Raw genomic sequence first — 16,137 nt, 5'->3', positions numbered from 1 at the left:
CTCGTGCCCATCGCCATCATCTCCACCGATTCTGGCCCTTCGTCAACGTCGCTCACCTTTGCCGGCGCTTACACCTTGTTGATGAGGCTGATTCGTCCTGCACCTTCACTACCCGACTGCGGGCAGCCTGCCTCCCCTGCATCCGATCTGTCTCATCTTTTCCGAGCATCCAATCGTCGATGGCTTCGAGACGCCGCTTGCGAGATGGCCCAATAACGGCCAGCAGGCTGGCCTCCCTCTCCCCCGTTGACGGTGGTGCCTTGCATCCACACCCCCCAAATGAAGCTTCGCGATTGTCGAGATGCACAGAATACGGGTAGCAGGGCGACAAAAAGTCTAGAGCCTCTGCTATTGTTGTACCACGACGACCTCCTTTTGGGGACGAGCAGGACTACGCGTTCAAAAATAAACATTGCTGTGAGTACTTGTGCCGGCTTATTTCTAGCCCATATTCCCTCTTGTACACATTGTTCAAACATTCAATTTTGTCAAAGCTATATTCGAGTGCAATAATATACAGAGTATCAGCCTGGTTTCATGTCCTTTAATAGAGGCCTGGTCTGATCTTGAGCTCCATCTCCAGCCGCAAGGCCACACGACCCAACACCTACGCCCAGTGATCTGAGGTCAGCGCTTTACTCTTGATACTGGCGGCTCCACTTACACGGGCTCAACATTAATACCCCAGCCTCTCTACCCCTTCCAGGCTCACACAGCGTCGATCATGGCCACCGTGTTCGACGGGTTGATTCCATCCCGGCGTCGACCTACGAGGTCTCAATCAGAGTCTGGGAAGCAGCTTCATTCTAGATGGGGTGACGCCTCGATCAGCGCTCCCAACGGCGGTGGCTGGAGTCAACATTATCTGGAGGACGACACGGACAGCGTCGTCTACCACGCCCATGGCAGCCCTGATTCCCAGAAAACGCTGGTCAGCGACTCCCCGGACCTGAGCATCAAAGACGATGTCGAGAAGGTCAGCATCGAAGAGCTTCGCCAGTCAACTCCTCCAGTCAACCAAAAGGAACGAGGGACAATAACCATCACCATCCCTCTGCCCTGGGTGCGCAGGTCACATCGAAGATCATCATCTGGAGCCAAACAACAAGCCCAGGCCGCTCAGGTTGTCGAGAACGTCGTCACCGCAGAGTCACGCTCCCCTCTTCCCAGCCTTGCCACCAACATCGATGAAGTAATTGTTGCGCATTCACGGCCGACCCATGAGCCGTATCAGGCGGTGTCCCCAGTCGTTCAGACTCGATCGCCGGTATACGACGACGTCAGCACCTTCTTCACGAGAGCCGTCTTCCCCGACAAACACCCCGGGCCAAGAAGTCTGCCACAGATCCAGACTTCGGTTCCGGTCAACAAAAGCCAACCGGCTTCAGCGCTGTCCATCCTAAGCCCTGTGGCAGAGAAGTACAATGGTATTTCCGAAAGCAATAACGCCACGCCCATGGACAACACCCCCATTGCCAATCACATCGCTTCTGCCATAAACTCGAATCACGAGGACTTCATCGACGTCTCGACTTTGACCGAGCGTTTGGAACAACAGGCTCACAATCAGTCACCATCATGCCCAGTATCCCGGGTCACCAGTCCAATCGAGACTCCCACTGAGAGGCCAGAGTCCCGCAGCAGCGCGAACTTCCCGTCACGGCCTGCTTCCAGAGGACCGGGCATCGGCGAGGTGGCGTATATGCGAGCTTCATCGAGAGGAGCTGCAGAACACCATGATGGACGTCGGTCTGCGTCACGAGAACCTACAGCTCGGCGAGCTCCATCAGCGGATCCCGTCCGTCGCAGGGCACAGTCACGAGATACCGGAAGACGACGGGCAGATTCTCCGAGGGCAATGAGTGGCCGCTCGTACTCGAAAGAAGTCGTTGGTCGCGGAGACACAACAACTCGTGAGCCGACGCCAGCTCCTGCAGCATCCTCCGAGCCACGGACTGGCCGTGATCTTTCCTCGGAGCCTCTCCGTCCTCGCGCCGAGTCTCCAGGTCCTGCAAATCGACGAGCCCACTCCCGCGGGACTTCTGCTAGCCGTGACCTGTCGCCCGTCAGATTCAGCCGCCGAGCAATTTCTCGCGAGCCGGCCACCACTCGTCACCGCTTCTCCGGCGACTTCACCAGACGGGCGATGTCGGTCGAGCCCGTTCACCGTCGTGCCAGTCCCCGCGAGGAGACCACTCCTCTGCGTGGGTCGCCTCCTTTGGACCTGAAACGCAAGGGAGGCGACTTACCAGACCCCTCGCTCCCTGCCGATGACCTCACGTTGGATGAAACCACAGACATAGAGACCGAGACCGACGAGATGTACTTCGAATCGCGAAAGGGCTGGAACGGTCCTGCCGTGACGGGAGCCACGAGCCAGGGCTTCTACAACGGCGTCATCAGCGACTACAAACTCATTGCTCGGGATGTGGAGGCCGAGCAGACCCAAGCAAGCGGGCCCAAGCAGCCAGCTATCGAACTGGTCAAATTGATCAAGAGGGACAAGGTCGACATGGAGGTCGGGAGGGAAGTCAAGAAGTATGGAGGCCCGGACATGGTTCCTAACCAAGAGGAGTTGTGGGGATAAAGTTGGAATGGAACTCGAGGTCGCAGGCGAAGTCGGAGTTCAAGCTCGAATTGGAGTTGCATGAAGAGAAAAGGGTGGCGGCATGTATTGCTGCACAAAAATGAGTGTCTCGTTCCCCAACCATGGATGCGTCGCTGGCCACACTCCTTTGCACACATCAAGCTACGAGGCCGAGAAGAGGGACGTGCGCCCATCACAACACAAATCAGAACCACAACGAGTCAGACTCACACCAGCCATAACCAAAGCGAAAGCCAGAACCAGAACCATAACCGAATGTATCTACAACCACAACACATCCCCTCCAGAGGATCGACACCGCAAAACTGTTCCGCTCCCTCAAACTCCGCCCATCCTTGTTGTTGCATGACGAGCACGAATTTCCTTGTCCACATTCATAAGTAAATTAGGTACCTTGGTTAGGTAGTCATAGTAGGACTCCTGCCTTGCAGACAGACATATCTCTCTACCGTTCCAACCCCTTTGGAGCTACGGCTCTCTCTCTCTCTCTCTCTCTCTCTCTCTCTCTCTCTCTCTCTCTCTCTCTCTCTCTCTCTGCCATATATATGCCACTATCGAAATTGTTCCACGCCACTCCAGAGTCAGAGCCCAAGGTACCACGTTGACTTGATGGTGCCGATTTCAGATCAGGATTGCGATCCTGCAGGGTGCAGGGTGCAAGAAGGGTACACTTTCTGCGCTCCGCTTCATCTTGGCCGTCCGACAACACTTACCGTACGAGTAGTTCGCGTGGGCTTGGTCTTTTGAGATGTGTGAAGGAAGGCCCGATCGCAGATTTTTGTCCTCCGGAGTCCAAGAGGAGGTAAAATCACGGCGAGCTCACCCCTCTTTAGGACGAGGGTGACGCCGCCCTGTGTTCACCCTCCGTGGGGGCCGCGACGCCTCGCGCCTGGGCGTCAGGTAGACGATCGACTCAGGCTCGCTCCAGTGGAGAAGGACGTGGCCTTTATCATTAGCCCTTCGAATGTACCGTCGTGAACCCGTCAAATGGGGGAAGGTGTTTAAAAGCGGCGCTGCTGGTTCTACGCTGAGAAAGGCTACTATCTCGACCTCGACTACTTAGTTACTATACTGAGTCGACTCGCCCTGCTTTCGACCGGTCTTTACAGGCACGGGTAGCCTTGGCGACTCGTGCCCGGGCCTGTGCCAGGTCGTGTATGACAATTTGTCGGGGGGCTTTCTTCACCTAGTGGTCCTTCCTTCTCCTTTCTCCGTCTTTCTGATCTACTCGTGTCTTGATACTCGGATACTCCTTACCTAGATTGTCCTCGCTCGGTCGCTTATTGAGGGTTGTGGATTGTGGGTGTAAAGCGGATTGAGAGTTGATGTTATCTAAGTAAACGCTCAGCGCTATCGCCGCAAAGGACTTTAAATACCAGCTTGAATATACCGGCCATCTTACTAGATTTCGTCTCTCTGTAGCACTTTAAGGAGCAAGGAGGAGGCGAGAGGATACAAGAACATAAGTGTCCGACTTCAGATGGAATATCTCAGGGAATGCTAATGGAAAGAGGGCTATGTGGAGGTCCTCGCAGGTTTACGCTTTAGCGGCAGCCAAGCACAAGTTGTGCTAATGAAGACTTAGAGAAAGGAGAGAAAGTTGTATTTTTACATAAATCAATATCCTAGGCAGCCTAGGTAAATACACCGTGTACAAGATAGGAGTGTCAGTGCTAGATGTCGATCCCGTGAAGGATTCACCTTACTCTTTAATTAGGTTCCGAAGTATTAGTTCCTCGCCAAACTGTGCAGACTACCATTCCCAGGTGGCGTTATCCTGAACGACTTGCAGAAACTACATCTCTCTGTGGACCGGAACATCCCTCAGAGTGTATGCACAAGCAGAGAGCGCTGTCGCGTTCGGTTATAGCAGGAAGCTAGCAGGGAGAACAGTCTTACCTGGACTTGCCCAGGATGGCAGTCATTGGCGTGTGAGTCTGTAGTCGTGATAAGCAAATAAAATCTACCGATCACTGCAAAGGCCTCAAGCCGATGCTTGGACGATCAGGACTGCCGTCTAGGATTGTGAGCGTACAGAAGCGCTTCGAACCTCTAATTACCATGATATCCAATATCCTCCATGCCCCTTGCCATGCCGAGGCCATCTGCTCCTCATCCGTCCACCTGCAAAGACCAGCATTTCTACTTTTTGGAAGGGTCTTCGTTCAGATAATAGGTAATGTCCCCTCCGAACTCGATAAGCACAAACCCATTTCCGAGCCAACCCCACCGGTTGCCCGAGATGTACTCGATGTCGAAATCTTCGAACCGAGGTGTCGAGATTACCTCCAAGTAGTGGAGTCGGCTTCCAGGCCAGACGACCGGGTTCGCCTCGACGCGGCCTTGCTTGAACCAACTTCGGCAGGGTTCCGTCCAGGCAGTTCGGTGATGGAATGTCATGGCATGCTCACCAAAGTCGGCGACCACCGAAGGCTTGGGAGACATGCGACGGACATGCTCCACCCGGATCTTCTTGAGCGTCGCGATGAGGTTCATTGTCAGCGCCGTGGCTACCGGGAGGAGGGAACCCTGGGCCAGAGGGCCGTAGGGGCCGAAGTAGGTAAAGTAGTTGGGAATGTCGGGCACGCCCGTGCTGATGTAGCTGAGAGCGTGATTCTGCCACATCTCCGAGATGCTGGCGCCGTTCAAGCCGATGACGGGGAAGCGAGGTCGGAAGGATGTGTCAAATCCAGTGGCGCAGATGATCACGTCCACGGTCTGCTCGGGAGAATTGGACTGAGGCTTGAATCCGTTGGGCGTGATGCAGTGGACGTCTTGGAAATATACCTTGGTCTTGGGTGCCACTAGGGCTTCAAGGTACCCACTGCCGGGAGTCGGACGACGGCAGCCCACATTGAAGTCTTTGGGGATGATGTGCTGGATCAGCTCTTCGTTGTATGCCAGCCTTCTGGACATCTCAGCGAGAGAGAACTGGATGTCATGTTAGTGGCCGCGGACAGGTCCCAGACAGAAGAGTAGAACTGCGAACCTTGCGAGTTTCTTCGGCCTCGGCCGTGTGGCGAAGGATGTTCTTGAACCGAATATTCAGCTCGGACTCGACCTTTTTCCTGTAGCTACGATATCCTTCTGGGTCCCGTTTGAATTCCTGCTTTTGTTCTTCCGAATCTGGATTGCATTAGCCTTGACCACGGCACGGAGCCAGAACGAGGCCTACATTCGAAGTTTTCACCGTTTTCGCCGGCGTAAGCCTGTCCATATCCTGCCGTCACCCAGATCGGACTTCGGATCCAGTGATAGAGCTCGGCAACGTCCTTGTAGATGGAGGCGACCGTTTGGACGCCGGAGCTTCCGCTTCCGATCACGGCGACGCGCTTGCCTTTGAGGTCTGCAGTTTCGTCGAAATGCGCCGTGTGATACAAGCTCCCCTTGAAGTCGTGAAGGCCTTGGATGTCCGGCCACTTCCACGCGCTGCGCAAAGACCATTAGCTCCGATTTTGGTCTTGATGGCGGGAAACCCGTCTACTCACTTCAAGAATCCGCTTCCATTGGCGAAATAGTCGAAGTGCTCCTCGAACTCTCGAGCCACGGCACCCTGGTCGTCGTATTGTTGGGCTTTTATCACCCACTTCGATGTCTGCTCGTCCCATACTGCACTGGTGACCTCGGTGCGCAGTTGGATGTACTTGCGAAGGCCTTCCTCCTCCACAATCCCAGCCATATACTCCCAGATCTCTTTGCTGCCGGAGTAGTACTTGGTCCAGTCATGCTTGGGCTTCCAAGGGAACTGGTAGCATACACTCGGGACGTCGCAGGCGCAGCCTGGGTATCTGGAAATCCTGAGCAAGGATGGCCGAGCGCTTGGATAATGACACTGTACCTGTTTTCGAGCCACGTGCCGCCTACATCGTGATTCTTCTCGTAGCATACAACTTCCACGTTCAATCCCGCCAGTGCGCCTTCCGTGATCGCATGGTGAAGAAAGTCGATGCCCGAGGCGCCCGCGCCGAGAAACAGGAGTCTGAAGGGCTTCTCCGTTATTGGTGGCTCGCCCACAATGTGCTCGCTGATGGTGTAACCCGACGGAGCGACTGAATTCCACTCTGGAGAAAAGGCTGGTCGCTTGTCTCCATGTGCAGGTAAGGAGTGATCAGTATGGTTGTTCATGTCTGGTACGTCCACACTTGACTGCGAAGTTCGAACTGGCAAGCTGTTATCGCCCATCTTTGCACTTGTCGCCGAGTGATCAATGGGAATGCTTAAAACCCCGTCAAATATAGATTGACCTGAATCAACAGCCTGATCAGAGAAGCCCCAATGGTGTTGCCGTGGAAGTTACGAGCTGGACCCGATCTCTGATCAATGTAAACGTGATTTTCGTGAATCGTTATGAGAGTCTGGGTGGGATAAAGCATCGGACAGGCCTCCAGAGATCACCTGAGCTCGTCCGCTGTGTTTTACGCAGTGGCCGTGTTCTGGAACCACAGTCCGCCTCAAAGGCACACGGCTGTCCTCGGGGACTCATGTTCAACAGGGTCATCACGAGAGACGTGGGTTTAGAGCTTTGTCGGTGGCACGCGACGACATCGACAGCGGGATTGTTTTCGGTCTGAAGAGGCCGACTACTGCCTACCACCGCTTTGGGACTAGCTTTCGGTATATTCTAGCGTCCTTCTGCTCTGTCGGCCCGGATGACCGCGACACTAGGCCGTGACGAGGTTGGAAGGTCACGGGCCCGGAGAGGGCGTCGAGGCGGAACACCTCGGAGATACGATACCGAGTTCCACTCCGGCCCCCATAGAACAGTACGAGGGCCGCTGTACGGCGCAGCGTGCGGGTTCGCGGAGATCTGCCAACGCTCGAACTTGGACTTTTTGGGCACGCTGACTTGACTGGTTCGTCGCATGGTCGAGGCCCGTGTCGCCACCGCCAATCCAGATGCCAATTCGATATGGCTGGAGCTCCAGGCAAATCCGATCAAGCACATGAGCAGATGAACGGGTATGGCCAGTCTATTATGTCATTACGGCATTGAGATTCATGCTTCTTCCAGTTGACACTCGGTACGGGTACCGAAGTAGCTCCTTTTGGCGTATCAGTCCTGGTCCTGGCGGAGATCCATGTCAAGGCCAAGGCAGCAACACCAGACAACGGGGGGGCCTGACACACATATTGTGCGCAACCTCTGAGTCGTGTTGCATACAGCGTTCGTAAAGGCAACATGTATTCAACGTTCGTAGCTTGCGGACCCTCCTCTTCAAGGCAACGAACCAGTCTCAAATATTCCTGACAGAGAGAGAATTGTTGACAGAGTCGGCTGTAAGCCCAAGGACGGATGTGCTACAGATTGACCGGCGGAGACGTTATCTACTATTGGCTTGACTATTCCAAGGCCCAGCGCAATTAGGAGTTCGCCAACGCTTCTACGACTGCGGAAGCTTCGCTGGCTCGGATGCTTGGGTCAAAAAAGGCATGATGCTTATGATGCCCTCATGCTTGCGACTCGTCACGCTCGCGGAACCCCGTGGACCTGGGTCGTTGAGCAGGCCAACCTCACGCCAGTTGTCCGTGTCGCACACCTCTAACACCGTGCCAGCGACGTATTTCTTGTCCGTGACCAAGGCCAGCATCGCCCGAGCCACATCATCTGGAGGGAGGAGGAAGTCTGTGGACATGTCGAGGAACTTCATAGCGTTCTGATGTTCCGTCCACAAAGGCGTGCCGACGTTTCTGGTCAGAATCTTAGAAGATTCGTGATCGGGGGTCCTGAAACAAGCGCAATACTTACCCCGGTGCAACGGCGACCACTCGAATGCCAGCGATGTGTTGGAGATCCGCAAGGCTCCTCACGAAGCTATTGATGCCGTGCTTCGATAGAGTGTACAAGGGCGTAACCACGCTTGCTCTTTGGCCCGCGACGCTCGAGATATGGAGGATCACCGCGTCCTTTTTTCCCGCTTCCACCAAATGTCTGATAGCAATGCGAGTGCTCTTGATGGGATGGATCAAGTTGATATCAAGGACCTTGTAGTGAGAGTCGTGGTCGCAGTCTTCCCAGAACGAATTCGAATTGGGCTCGTAGACTCCCGCACCAGGAACAACAATGTCGGGGACGCCGAATACCTCACGACACTGCTTGAAAGCTGCTTCCAGCTGCTCCCAGTCGGTTACATCCACAGGAGAGTGTCGGAAGCGCGTGCTGTGATGCTCGCCCAGCGACTCGATCCATGCTTTCGCGTCGGGGTGAAGTCTCAGGTCGGCGACGAAGGTGTTGCACCCGGCTTGAGAGAGGCGCTTGATGAATGCAAGCCCGATTCCAGAGCCACCTCCCGTCACGAAGGCAATCTTTCCGGCAAGCTCGTCCATGGCCGATTGTTCCCAAAAGACTGGGCTGACCCGCGTGATGGAGCCGTGCTATAGATGACGCCTGATCAGGTATTGTAGGAGCCTCCAAAGTCCCCTGAGCGTATCATCGGAAAGGCGCTGTCCTGGTCAATGACACGTCTCCCGGCTCCTTCGGGCACCGCAATGTTGAGCCGCCTCTCAAACAACCAAAGGCGAACAGTCCGTCCAATTAAACCTAGATTGCTGTAGAGTCGAAAACTTGTGGAGATATGGTCGTAGTGGCATCACCCCGGGTTCGGCTGACTCGGGGTGCCAGATCTCCTCGCCGAACCGGCGCAGCAACTCCGAAAAACAGTATAACGGCGACGACGCCAGCCACCAGGCTTCTCATTCGACGGGCGACGCAGGCGATTGACCCAAAAAGGCCATTGCGTACCTCGCCGAACCAGGATTGCGGGTAGATATTATGTCACAGAAGTGCGTGTCGTTAGCGAGGTGATCGTTGTTTCCTTCTGCCTAAGACGGTTGACTCAAACCGATCTTGTTTTGCATGTTCTCGAGCGTTCGTCCTAGAGTCTTTGTCCAAGACCCTCATCAGTCTTTTTACCATGGCCGAATATAAGAACCTTCCCGACTTCGACAGTCTCCCCACTGTCGAAGGCGTTCCGCACTGCTCCTGGGGACTGTTTGACAAAGATGGCAAGAAGGACGTGTTGGGCTGCATCAACTTGTTGACCCCTGAAGTGGTCAAGGAGGCATACAAGGAGGCTCGGGACGGGGTTTCCATCTCTCTCAACTGGCCACTGGGGGCTCTCGCCCAGCCCGGGTTTGCTCGCAAGGGTATTGAGCACAAGCCCTTCAACGCTTTTAAAGACCACGGGATCCACTGCTTCGATGACGAGATCGCCTTCAACACCCAAAGCTCTTCTCAGTGGGACGGCCTGGTCCATTTTGCCCACCAAGGCTCAGGACTTAACTACAATGGCGCCAAAGCCACGGAGGAGAACCTGCTCCAACACTTCGGCGAGAGCGACACTGAAAAGACGCTGCCCTCTTTGAATCACTGGCTCGACCGTGGTGGGCTAGTTGGTCGCGGGATCCTGCTCGACTACAAGGAATACGCGGCGGCCAAAGGGATCAAGTACAGCCCTTTTGAAAACCACACCATCACCATTGAGGATCTGGAAGCGGTGGCGAAGCACCAGGGCACCGAGTTCAAATTTGGAGACATCTTGCTCGTCCGAACTGGCTTCACGGATGACTTGGGATCAGCGTCGGCCGAGGAACAAGCACAGCTGCTCTCTACCCATCAAGCTGTGGGCGTCGCAGGATGTAAAGCCACGGCCTGTTGGGTTTGGAATCATCATTTTGCCGGTGTGGCAAGCGACAACATCGGCTTCGAAGTGTGCCCCCCCGCCATCGAGGAAGAGAACAACAGGGTGGGATCGCTCGCGGAACTTGGTAAGATGCTCCTCTCCAACCTTGACTGTGCTCGCAGGCTAAGACAGGTAGTCCTCCATCAATACTTTTTGTCCGGCTTTGGTCTCAACATTGGTGAGCTCTGGGACCGCAAGGCCCTTGGCGAGCACTGCAAGAAAGTCGGTCGCTATGAGTTCCTCCTGAGCAGCTGCCCACTCAATGTCTGGGGCTCTGTGGCGAGCCCTCCTAACGCCCTTGCCATGTTCTGAGCAGCTAGTGCTTCTCTGGCCGCGCTGATCTTGCTCGGGACTTGATGGACCAAGCGCCCATGAAGGAACCGGTATGGTAAAAGTACACTGTGAATTAAGTATTCCTGCCAAATCTTGCCCCCGTTCGCTGCAAGTGGAGCCTAGGTAAAAAGGAAGAGTGAGTAGACGAATACCATGAATAGAGAATCTTTGGACTTTCGCCAGGGCTTGTGCACAGTCTTCAAACCTACAATTTTCCGCCAGTCCCGTCTGTTTTAGACTATCACAATGCACCCACCACGCACTGAATTGGGTCTTCCGATGCAACTTGGCTGCTGACGATCGACTCGTCACCGTCCAAGCCCTGTACAATGACCAGAGTTGTATCGTAGCTACATTGTTCAGGTCTCCAACAGGCGGGAGTCGTCGGCAGATATGCTTGTGAGTTGAAATATATACACCATGCTCAACTAAATTGAACGGCCTCCCCCTCTCAAGGAAGTTTCTAGCTGCCCGCAAGAGGAGCCAGCGCAATAAGCCACACCAGTAGTCGACTTTGGAACACAGAACCACCAGCTGCTCGAGAGTTGCAGCCGATCATGCCGGGCGAAAAGAGGCAATATCGATACCGCAATCACCACCGATCTAGATCAAGCAATACAGAATTCCTTCCTTGCAACCACCACACAAAGTAGGTCTTCAGGAAGATGGGGCGCCGCTGATATCGTCTAGTGATGCACATTGCGCTCGGCATAGATATCGTTCTCCAAAAAGATTTCAATCTTGTCGTTCATCTTCGCGTCAACATCCGAGCAGTACATGCAGGCCGCGATGCCAACCACACCGAATGCCAAGCTGGTGTACGCAATCATCCTAGACACAGATCGTTAGTCAAAGTTCGATCCACGGGTTGTGGCTGGCCGTGGAACTTACTTGATGCCGGCCACGACAGCCTCCTGCTGGGCCTGTTCCACCGCCGTGACAACTGCGGGAGAAAATGCGACGAGGAGCTTATCCTTCTGGGTGGCAAGCTCCAGGACCAGGGGGATGCGGGCTGCAGGCACTCCGACACGCTCCGCCGCCCTGGTCAGCAGCAAGGGAGTCTTCTTGGCGATCTCGTTTTGGTTCACGGACTGGTACACAGCTTGAGCAACTAGATGGCCGTTAGTGATGAAGATCCACACGGCGAGGATGATGTTTGGACTCACGAGTGCCCCCAGCGAATCGAATGCTTCCAGACAGACCGCCTGAGATGCCCAATTGCTCTTGCACGACGCCCATCTGGGTGAAAGCAATGCACAGGTAGATCGCCCAGCCGTATCCCACCATGCAGAGGAACATGAAAGCCAACATCAAGCCGAGATTGTCCGGAGTGGCCAGGGCGTGCAGCGCACCGAAAAGAACCATGACTCCGGTGGATAGCGTCAGTTGCCAGTGATAGTGTTTTAGTGTACCTCCCAAGAAGGATAGTCCCATGGCGCCCAGCGTGATGGCGACACCCTGGGTCACGGCGAGGCCGGCGGCCTTTTTCCATGGCTGGCCTGCGGTGGTGTAGCAGGAGTCGATGAGGGTGGGCCAGATGAGACTGCTGGAGTAGTAGAACATGTTGATGACCGCCACGGCGACACACGGGGCGGCAAAGTCTCTGCCCCTGCGTTTGCTGAAGATCGCCGGAGGGGTCAGAGGGCGTTTGGCCCACCCGAATGTCTCCCAAAGGCCAAAGACGACCAGTAAGGCGAATCCTACGGGCAATGAGATCACAACATGCAAAGAGTCGGACTCATAAATGCCGGTCCAGACGAGGCCGATGAGAATGGGCACTGCGGCGCAAATGAAGAGGATGATGCCGATGAAGTCAATCTGCCTCAACGCCTCGCTGAATGGCAGGCCGAGAGGGTGCGCTGGGGGGAAGTAGAAGAAGTACAGGCCGAGGAATGAGGCGGCCTGGAGGATGGCACCGGTGTAGAAATGTGCACGCCAGTCACCTCCACTCACGCTGAAGCACGCGGTCAGCTTCGACTGGCAAAGAATGCTGGAAGATTGGGGCTCAGCACCTACCCATATCGTGCCGTGACAGGGAACACAATGATGATGATGTACACCATGAGATCGGCCAGAACGATACCTAGAAGGAAATCAGCTTTCTGGAAACCAGCCAGGCGGCGGTGGACCGAAGAGTGCGTACCAATATGGCGCCACTTGTTTGGGAGCAGCTCGGGAAGCGCAAACGCTGCCATCTGACACAATGCGGCACCGAAGCCATTCACGGCCATGCCAGCAATCATCATTTCCGCATTCGTCGATCGGGCAATGATCAAGTGTGCAGCAACACAGATGACCTGTCCTGCAATCAAGAACCATCTTCGGCCCAGCACGTCCGTATTCGCGCCCCTACGGGATTGGTTAGATTCCATGCAGCAGAGACTCTGACGCCAGAGAGCGTTACGTACCACATCATGAAGCTGACAGAGATGCCGGTTGTCCACGACGCGACATACCAGTTCGAAGAGACCGGATCACCAAACTCGGCGGCGAGTTGGCCGCCGATGGCGGCAATGATGGGGACGGACATGAAGGAGAGACCATAGCCGCAGGAGAGAATCTGTTCGGGTCAGTTGATTGCTCTTCTGCGGGTGAACCAGCGAGCGTACCGCCACCACGACCCATGTTTTCTTCGTCACAACAGGCTCTTCCGCCGCCTCTACTGGGCGAGCCACCGGAGCCTCCGCATCTGGTGGAGTCTCATGGTGAAGAGTGACGCCTGTCTTTTCTGCTACCATAATGACGGCGGTTGGAGGTGGTTTTGGAAAGGGTGTTATGGTGTCCTAGGCCTCTGGACAGAGCCAGGGGAGCTGCTTATAAGGTATATGCCCCCCAGGCCCCCTTGTCAAAGAAAACTTCTCCAGGTATTCCACATGACGAAGCTTGGCCTGGCCCCACGGGGATTTACTCCGGAGCCTCGAATTCCGAAGTTGGCAATAATTTGCTGGGCCAAGCTCGAGCCGTACTATGCGTAGAGTTTCGATTGCGCATGCAGGGCCATACCTCTCCCGTCCCTCGGCGCTGGTACCGAGGACGTGGGCGTATATCGGCCTCTGCCCTCCTGGTCATACACCATTCTGCAGATCGCCAGAGTGGAAGACCAGACGATCACGGGTGCGCGGTGTCGCAGGGATGAACAACTCGCCCTATATTCAGGGTAGTGTGCTCTATATGCTCGGACATGATCTTCTTCACCGCATGCCCGCAGCCAGGGCCAAGCGAGCCAATCGGAGGATAATTCCGAATTGTCTGGGAACCGTCAGGAGTTGGTGAAAACGCCAAAGGTCAGCGCGACGAGCTAGCTACACAGACGCGGCATACACTTCGTTCCGGCCCAGACTTTGAGACGATAGTGTCCCGTGTCCATATTTGGAGCAGTAACTCGCCTTTGGTCTGACTTCTGCCAACGTTGAGCACAGCAAGATGGCGACTCAAGGCGTCCCTGAGCAGATGACTGCGGTCCAAGTGGTCGAGGTACGGCAAGCTCCGACGTGTTCGACGTCGACAAAACTCCCAGGAGCACCAGACTGACTCCAGAGGCCACAGTTCAATAAACCATATGAAAGTCGCAGGGTCCCCACCCCCACGGATCTGGGTGAGTATGAGATGCTCCTCAAGACTGCCACGGCGTCGTTCTGTCACACCGATACCATGGTGATCAAAGCTGCTTTCCCGACAAAGCTACCGTGTACCGCGTCTCATGAAGGTACCGGCGTCGCGGTCGCCCTGGGGTCTAAAGTGCGCAACTTCAAAGTCGGTGACCGGATAATGACAGGCTTGCCGAAAGGGCCATGTGGCACATGCAGCAACTGCCAGGGCCCCGACGACTGGCGTCAGTACTGTGAGAACATCGAAGGGCACATTGGCATTTTTGTCGACGGCGCCTTTGCCGATTACCACGTTGCAGACTGCCGGAACAGCTGCCATATCCCCGACAATGTCAGTTTTTCCGACGCAGCACCACTGGCCTGTGCAGGCATCACGATATATCGAGCGATCGCCGTGAGTCAGGCCAAGAGTGGTGATTGGCTCGCATTTGTAGGAGCAGGCGGAGGGTTGGGTCATCTAGGAATACAATTCGCACTGGCCAAAGGCATTCAGGTAATCGCGATAGAGGCTCGTGATGAGGGCATGGAGCTCTGCAAAAAGTCCGGTGCCAAGCACATCCTTGACGTGAGAGAGGGTCGAGACAAGCTGGTAGAGGACGTAAAGGCTTTGACCGGCGGCTCGGGAGCATTTGCTGCCATCAATGTGAGCGCACATGAGTCGGCAGCCACCTTGGCGTGCGCGGTGACGAGGATGCACGGCACCATGGTCCAGGTGGCCGCGCCGACCAACATCAGCGTCGAATTCGAACAACTGCTTTTCCGAGATGTCCGGATCCAAGGGTCGCTGATTGCGGGACAGGAAGTCAGTCAGCAGATGCTCAATGACGTCTCAACGTTTGGCATTCATATAGAAAAGAACCTGGTCTATGGACTGGAACAAGTGCCCGACCTGGTTAAGCTGGCGCATTCTGGGAAGATGAAGGGCAAGGCTATATGCGTCGTGGATAAGGAGCTCGAGGAAGGCACGGCGAAAAAGTAGGGAAACGTCGGACTTGGCCACATGCTGATTCTAGTCGAGCGTGCTCAGAAAATACAAGATCACGGTACAGACACACTTGAGGATCCCACAAAGCACTGAATCGGGAGCCTTTCCCCAGTGCAGGTCGACTACCAGGGACTGTGTGTGGGTTCTTATCATCACTTCTGGTCCTCGTAGCTTGACGACCTCAAGACCTACACATTTCCACCGGAGATGGAGGTGCTGAGCTGAGTCGCCACGAATTGGCGGTCAGCATTGACAACTTACGTGTCGAGTAAACGAGAGGCCTGGTTCCTTTATCTGCAGGACCGGCCGGTACTCGATTCTATGCCCTCTCTTGTACCACGGATGACTTTTCACAGTTCGGGAATAACAACGAGGACACCTCAGACAGCCCAAGCGCTGAACAGTAAAGAGAAACCTGGGGTAGAAAGCTCATCACTGTCTGGCCACGACGAGCGTGAAGACAGTGAGTATCGGGCCTGGGCTGGATCAACATGCCTGATGTCGTTTCAAGGTTCACACCTATGGCACTACGGCGACCTTTGTGCTAATATCTTTCTGGCAGCACGTCGAATATGGTCTTCATTGCTAGCTGCACTCAGCGGCATTGATGCTCGCACCTACGCATCCGTCTGAGTAAGTTGAACATAACATGCTACAAAGCTCAACGGGCAACCATGTTGCGGGAGACAGCGCGTTGGAGGGGTGACACCCGAGACGGCGGTATTGGGAAGAGAGTAGCCCAGGGTCTGCATCAGCTCCTCCGCAAACTTCGGCACAGTGCGTGCTCTTTTCGTGCTTGAATGATGGCCGAATGGATGCATACCTATGAGCTTTTTAGACGGAAGTAGTATAGTACTTACGATCGAGTAAACGAACTTGACATTTCAACGGTTCGTATTCAACCACTCCATAGGCGAGCCCCCG

The 16,137-nt window shown here is 55.0% G+C and overlaps 6 protein-coding genes across 6 annotated transcripts; 3 read left to right on the top strand and 3 right to left on the bottom strand.

Annotated features, from left to right (window-relative positions):
- Positions 1-724: 724 nt before the first annotated feature.
- A1O7_01821 (uncharacterized protein) lies at positions 725-2,587 on the top strand (the record flags this gene model as incomplete). The annotated part of the gene is made up of 1 exon (XM_007755857.1): positions 725-2,587. The coding sequence occupies one exon, from the start codon at positions 725-727 to the stop codon at positions 2,585-2,587; it is 1,863 nt and encodes a 620-aa protein (XP_007754047.1).
- Positions 2,588-4,750: 2,163 nt separating this feature from the next.
- Positions 4,751-6,790, bottom strand: A1O7_01820 (uncharacterized protein; the record flags this gene model as incomplete). The annotated part of the gene is made up of 5 exons (XM_007755856.1): positions 4,751-5,539; positions 5,598-5,734; positions 5,784-6,037; positions 6,097-6,396; positions 6,447-6,790. 5 exons carry the CDS (start codon positions 6,788-6,790, stop codon positions 4,751-4,753), a joined length of 1,824 nt encoding a protein of 607 aa, XP_007754046.1.
- Positions 6,791-7,989: 1,199 nt separating this feature from the next.
- A1O7_01819 (uncharacterized protein) lies at positions 7,990-8,932 on the bottom strand (the record flags this gene model as incomplete). The annotated part of the gene is made up of 2 exons (XM_007755855.1): positions 7,990-8,296; positions 8,355-8,932. The coding sequence occupies 2 exons, from the start codon at positions 8,930-8,932 to the stop codon at positions 7,990-7,992; spliced, it is 885 nt and encodes a 294-aa protein (XP_007754045.1).
- Positions 8,933-9,519: 587 nt separating this feature from the next.
- On the top strand, positions 9,520-10,599 carry A1O7_01818 (uncharacterized protein; the record flags this gene model as incomplete). Its single annotated transcript, XM_007755854.1, has 2 exons — positions 9,520-10,372; positions 10,424-10,599. The coding sequence occupies 2 exons, from the start codon at positions 9,520-9,522 to the stop codon at positions 10,597-10,599; spliced, it is 1,029 nt and encodes a 342-aa protein (XP_007754044.1).
- A 707-nt stretch (positions 10,600-11,306) lies between these two features.
- A1O7_01817 (uncharacterized protein) lies at positions 11,307-13,150 on the bottom strand (the record flags this gene model as incomplete). The annotated part of the gene is made up of 6 exons (XM_007755853.1): positions 11,307-11,451; positions 11,512-11,731; positions 11,787-12,574; positions 12,637-12,703; positions 12,764-12,969; positions 13,029-13,150. 6 exons carry the CDS (start codon positions 13,148-13,150, stop codon positions 11,307-11,309), a joined length of 1,548 nt encoding a protein of 515 aa, XP_007754043.1.
- Positions 13,151-14,043: 893 nt separating this feature from the next.
- A1O7_01816 (uncharacterized protein) lies at positions 14,044-15,207 on the top strand (the record flags this gene model as incomplete). Its single annotated transcript, XM_007755852.1, has 2 exons — positions 14,044-14,094; positions 14,167-15,207. The coding sequence occupies 2 exons, from the start codon at positions 14,044-14,046 to the stop codon at positions 15,205-15,207; spliced, it is 1,092 nt and encodes a 363-aa protein (XP_007754042.1).
- Between the last annotated feature and the right edge of the window lie 930 nt (positions 15,208-16,137).

This window comes from Cladophialophora yegresii (assembly GCF_000585515.1).
Source record: "Cladophialophora yegresii CBS 114405 chromosome Unknown aczIN-supercont1.1, whole genome shotgun sequence".
NCBI lineage: Eukaryota > Fungi > Ascomycota > Eurotiomycetes > Chaetothyriales > Herpotrichiellaceae > Cladophialophora > Cladophialophora yegresii.
Note: the sequence above shows the minus strand (reverse complement) of the source record. Positions and strands in the feature narration are given on the sequence as shown.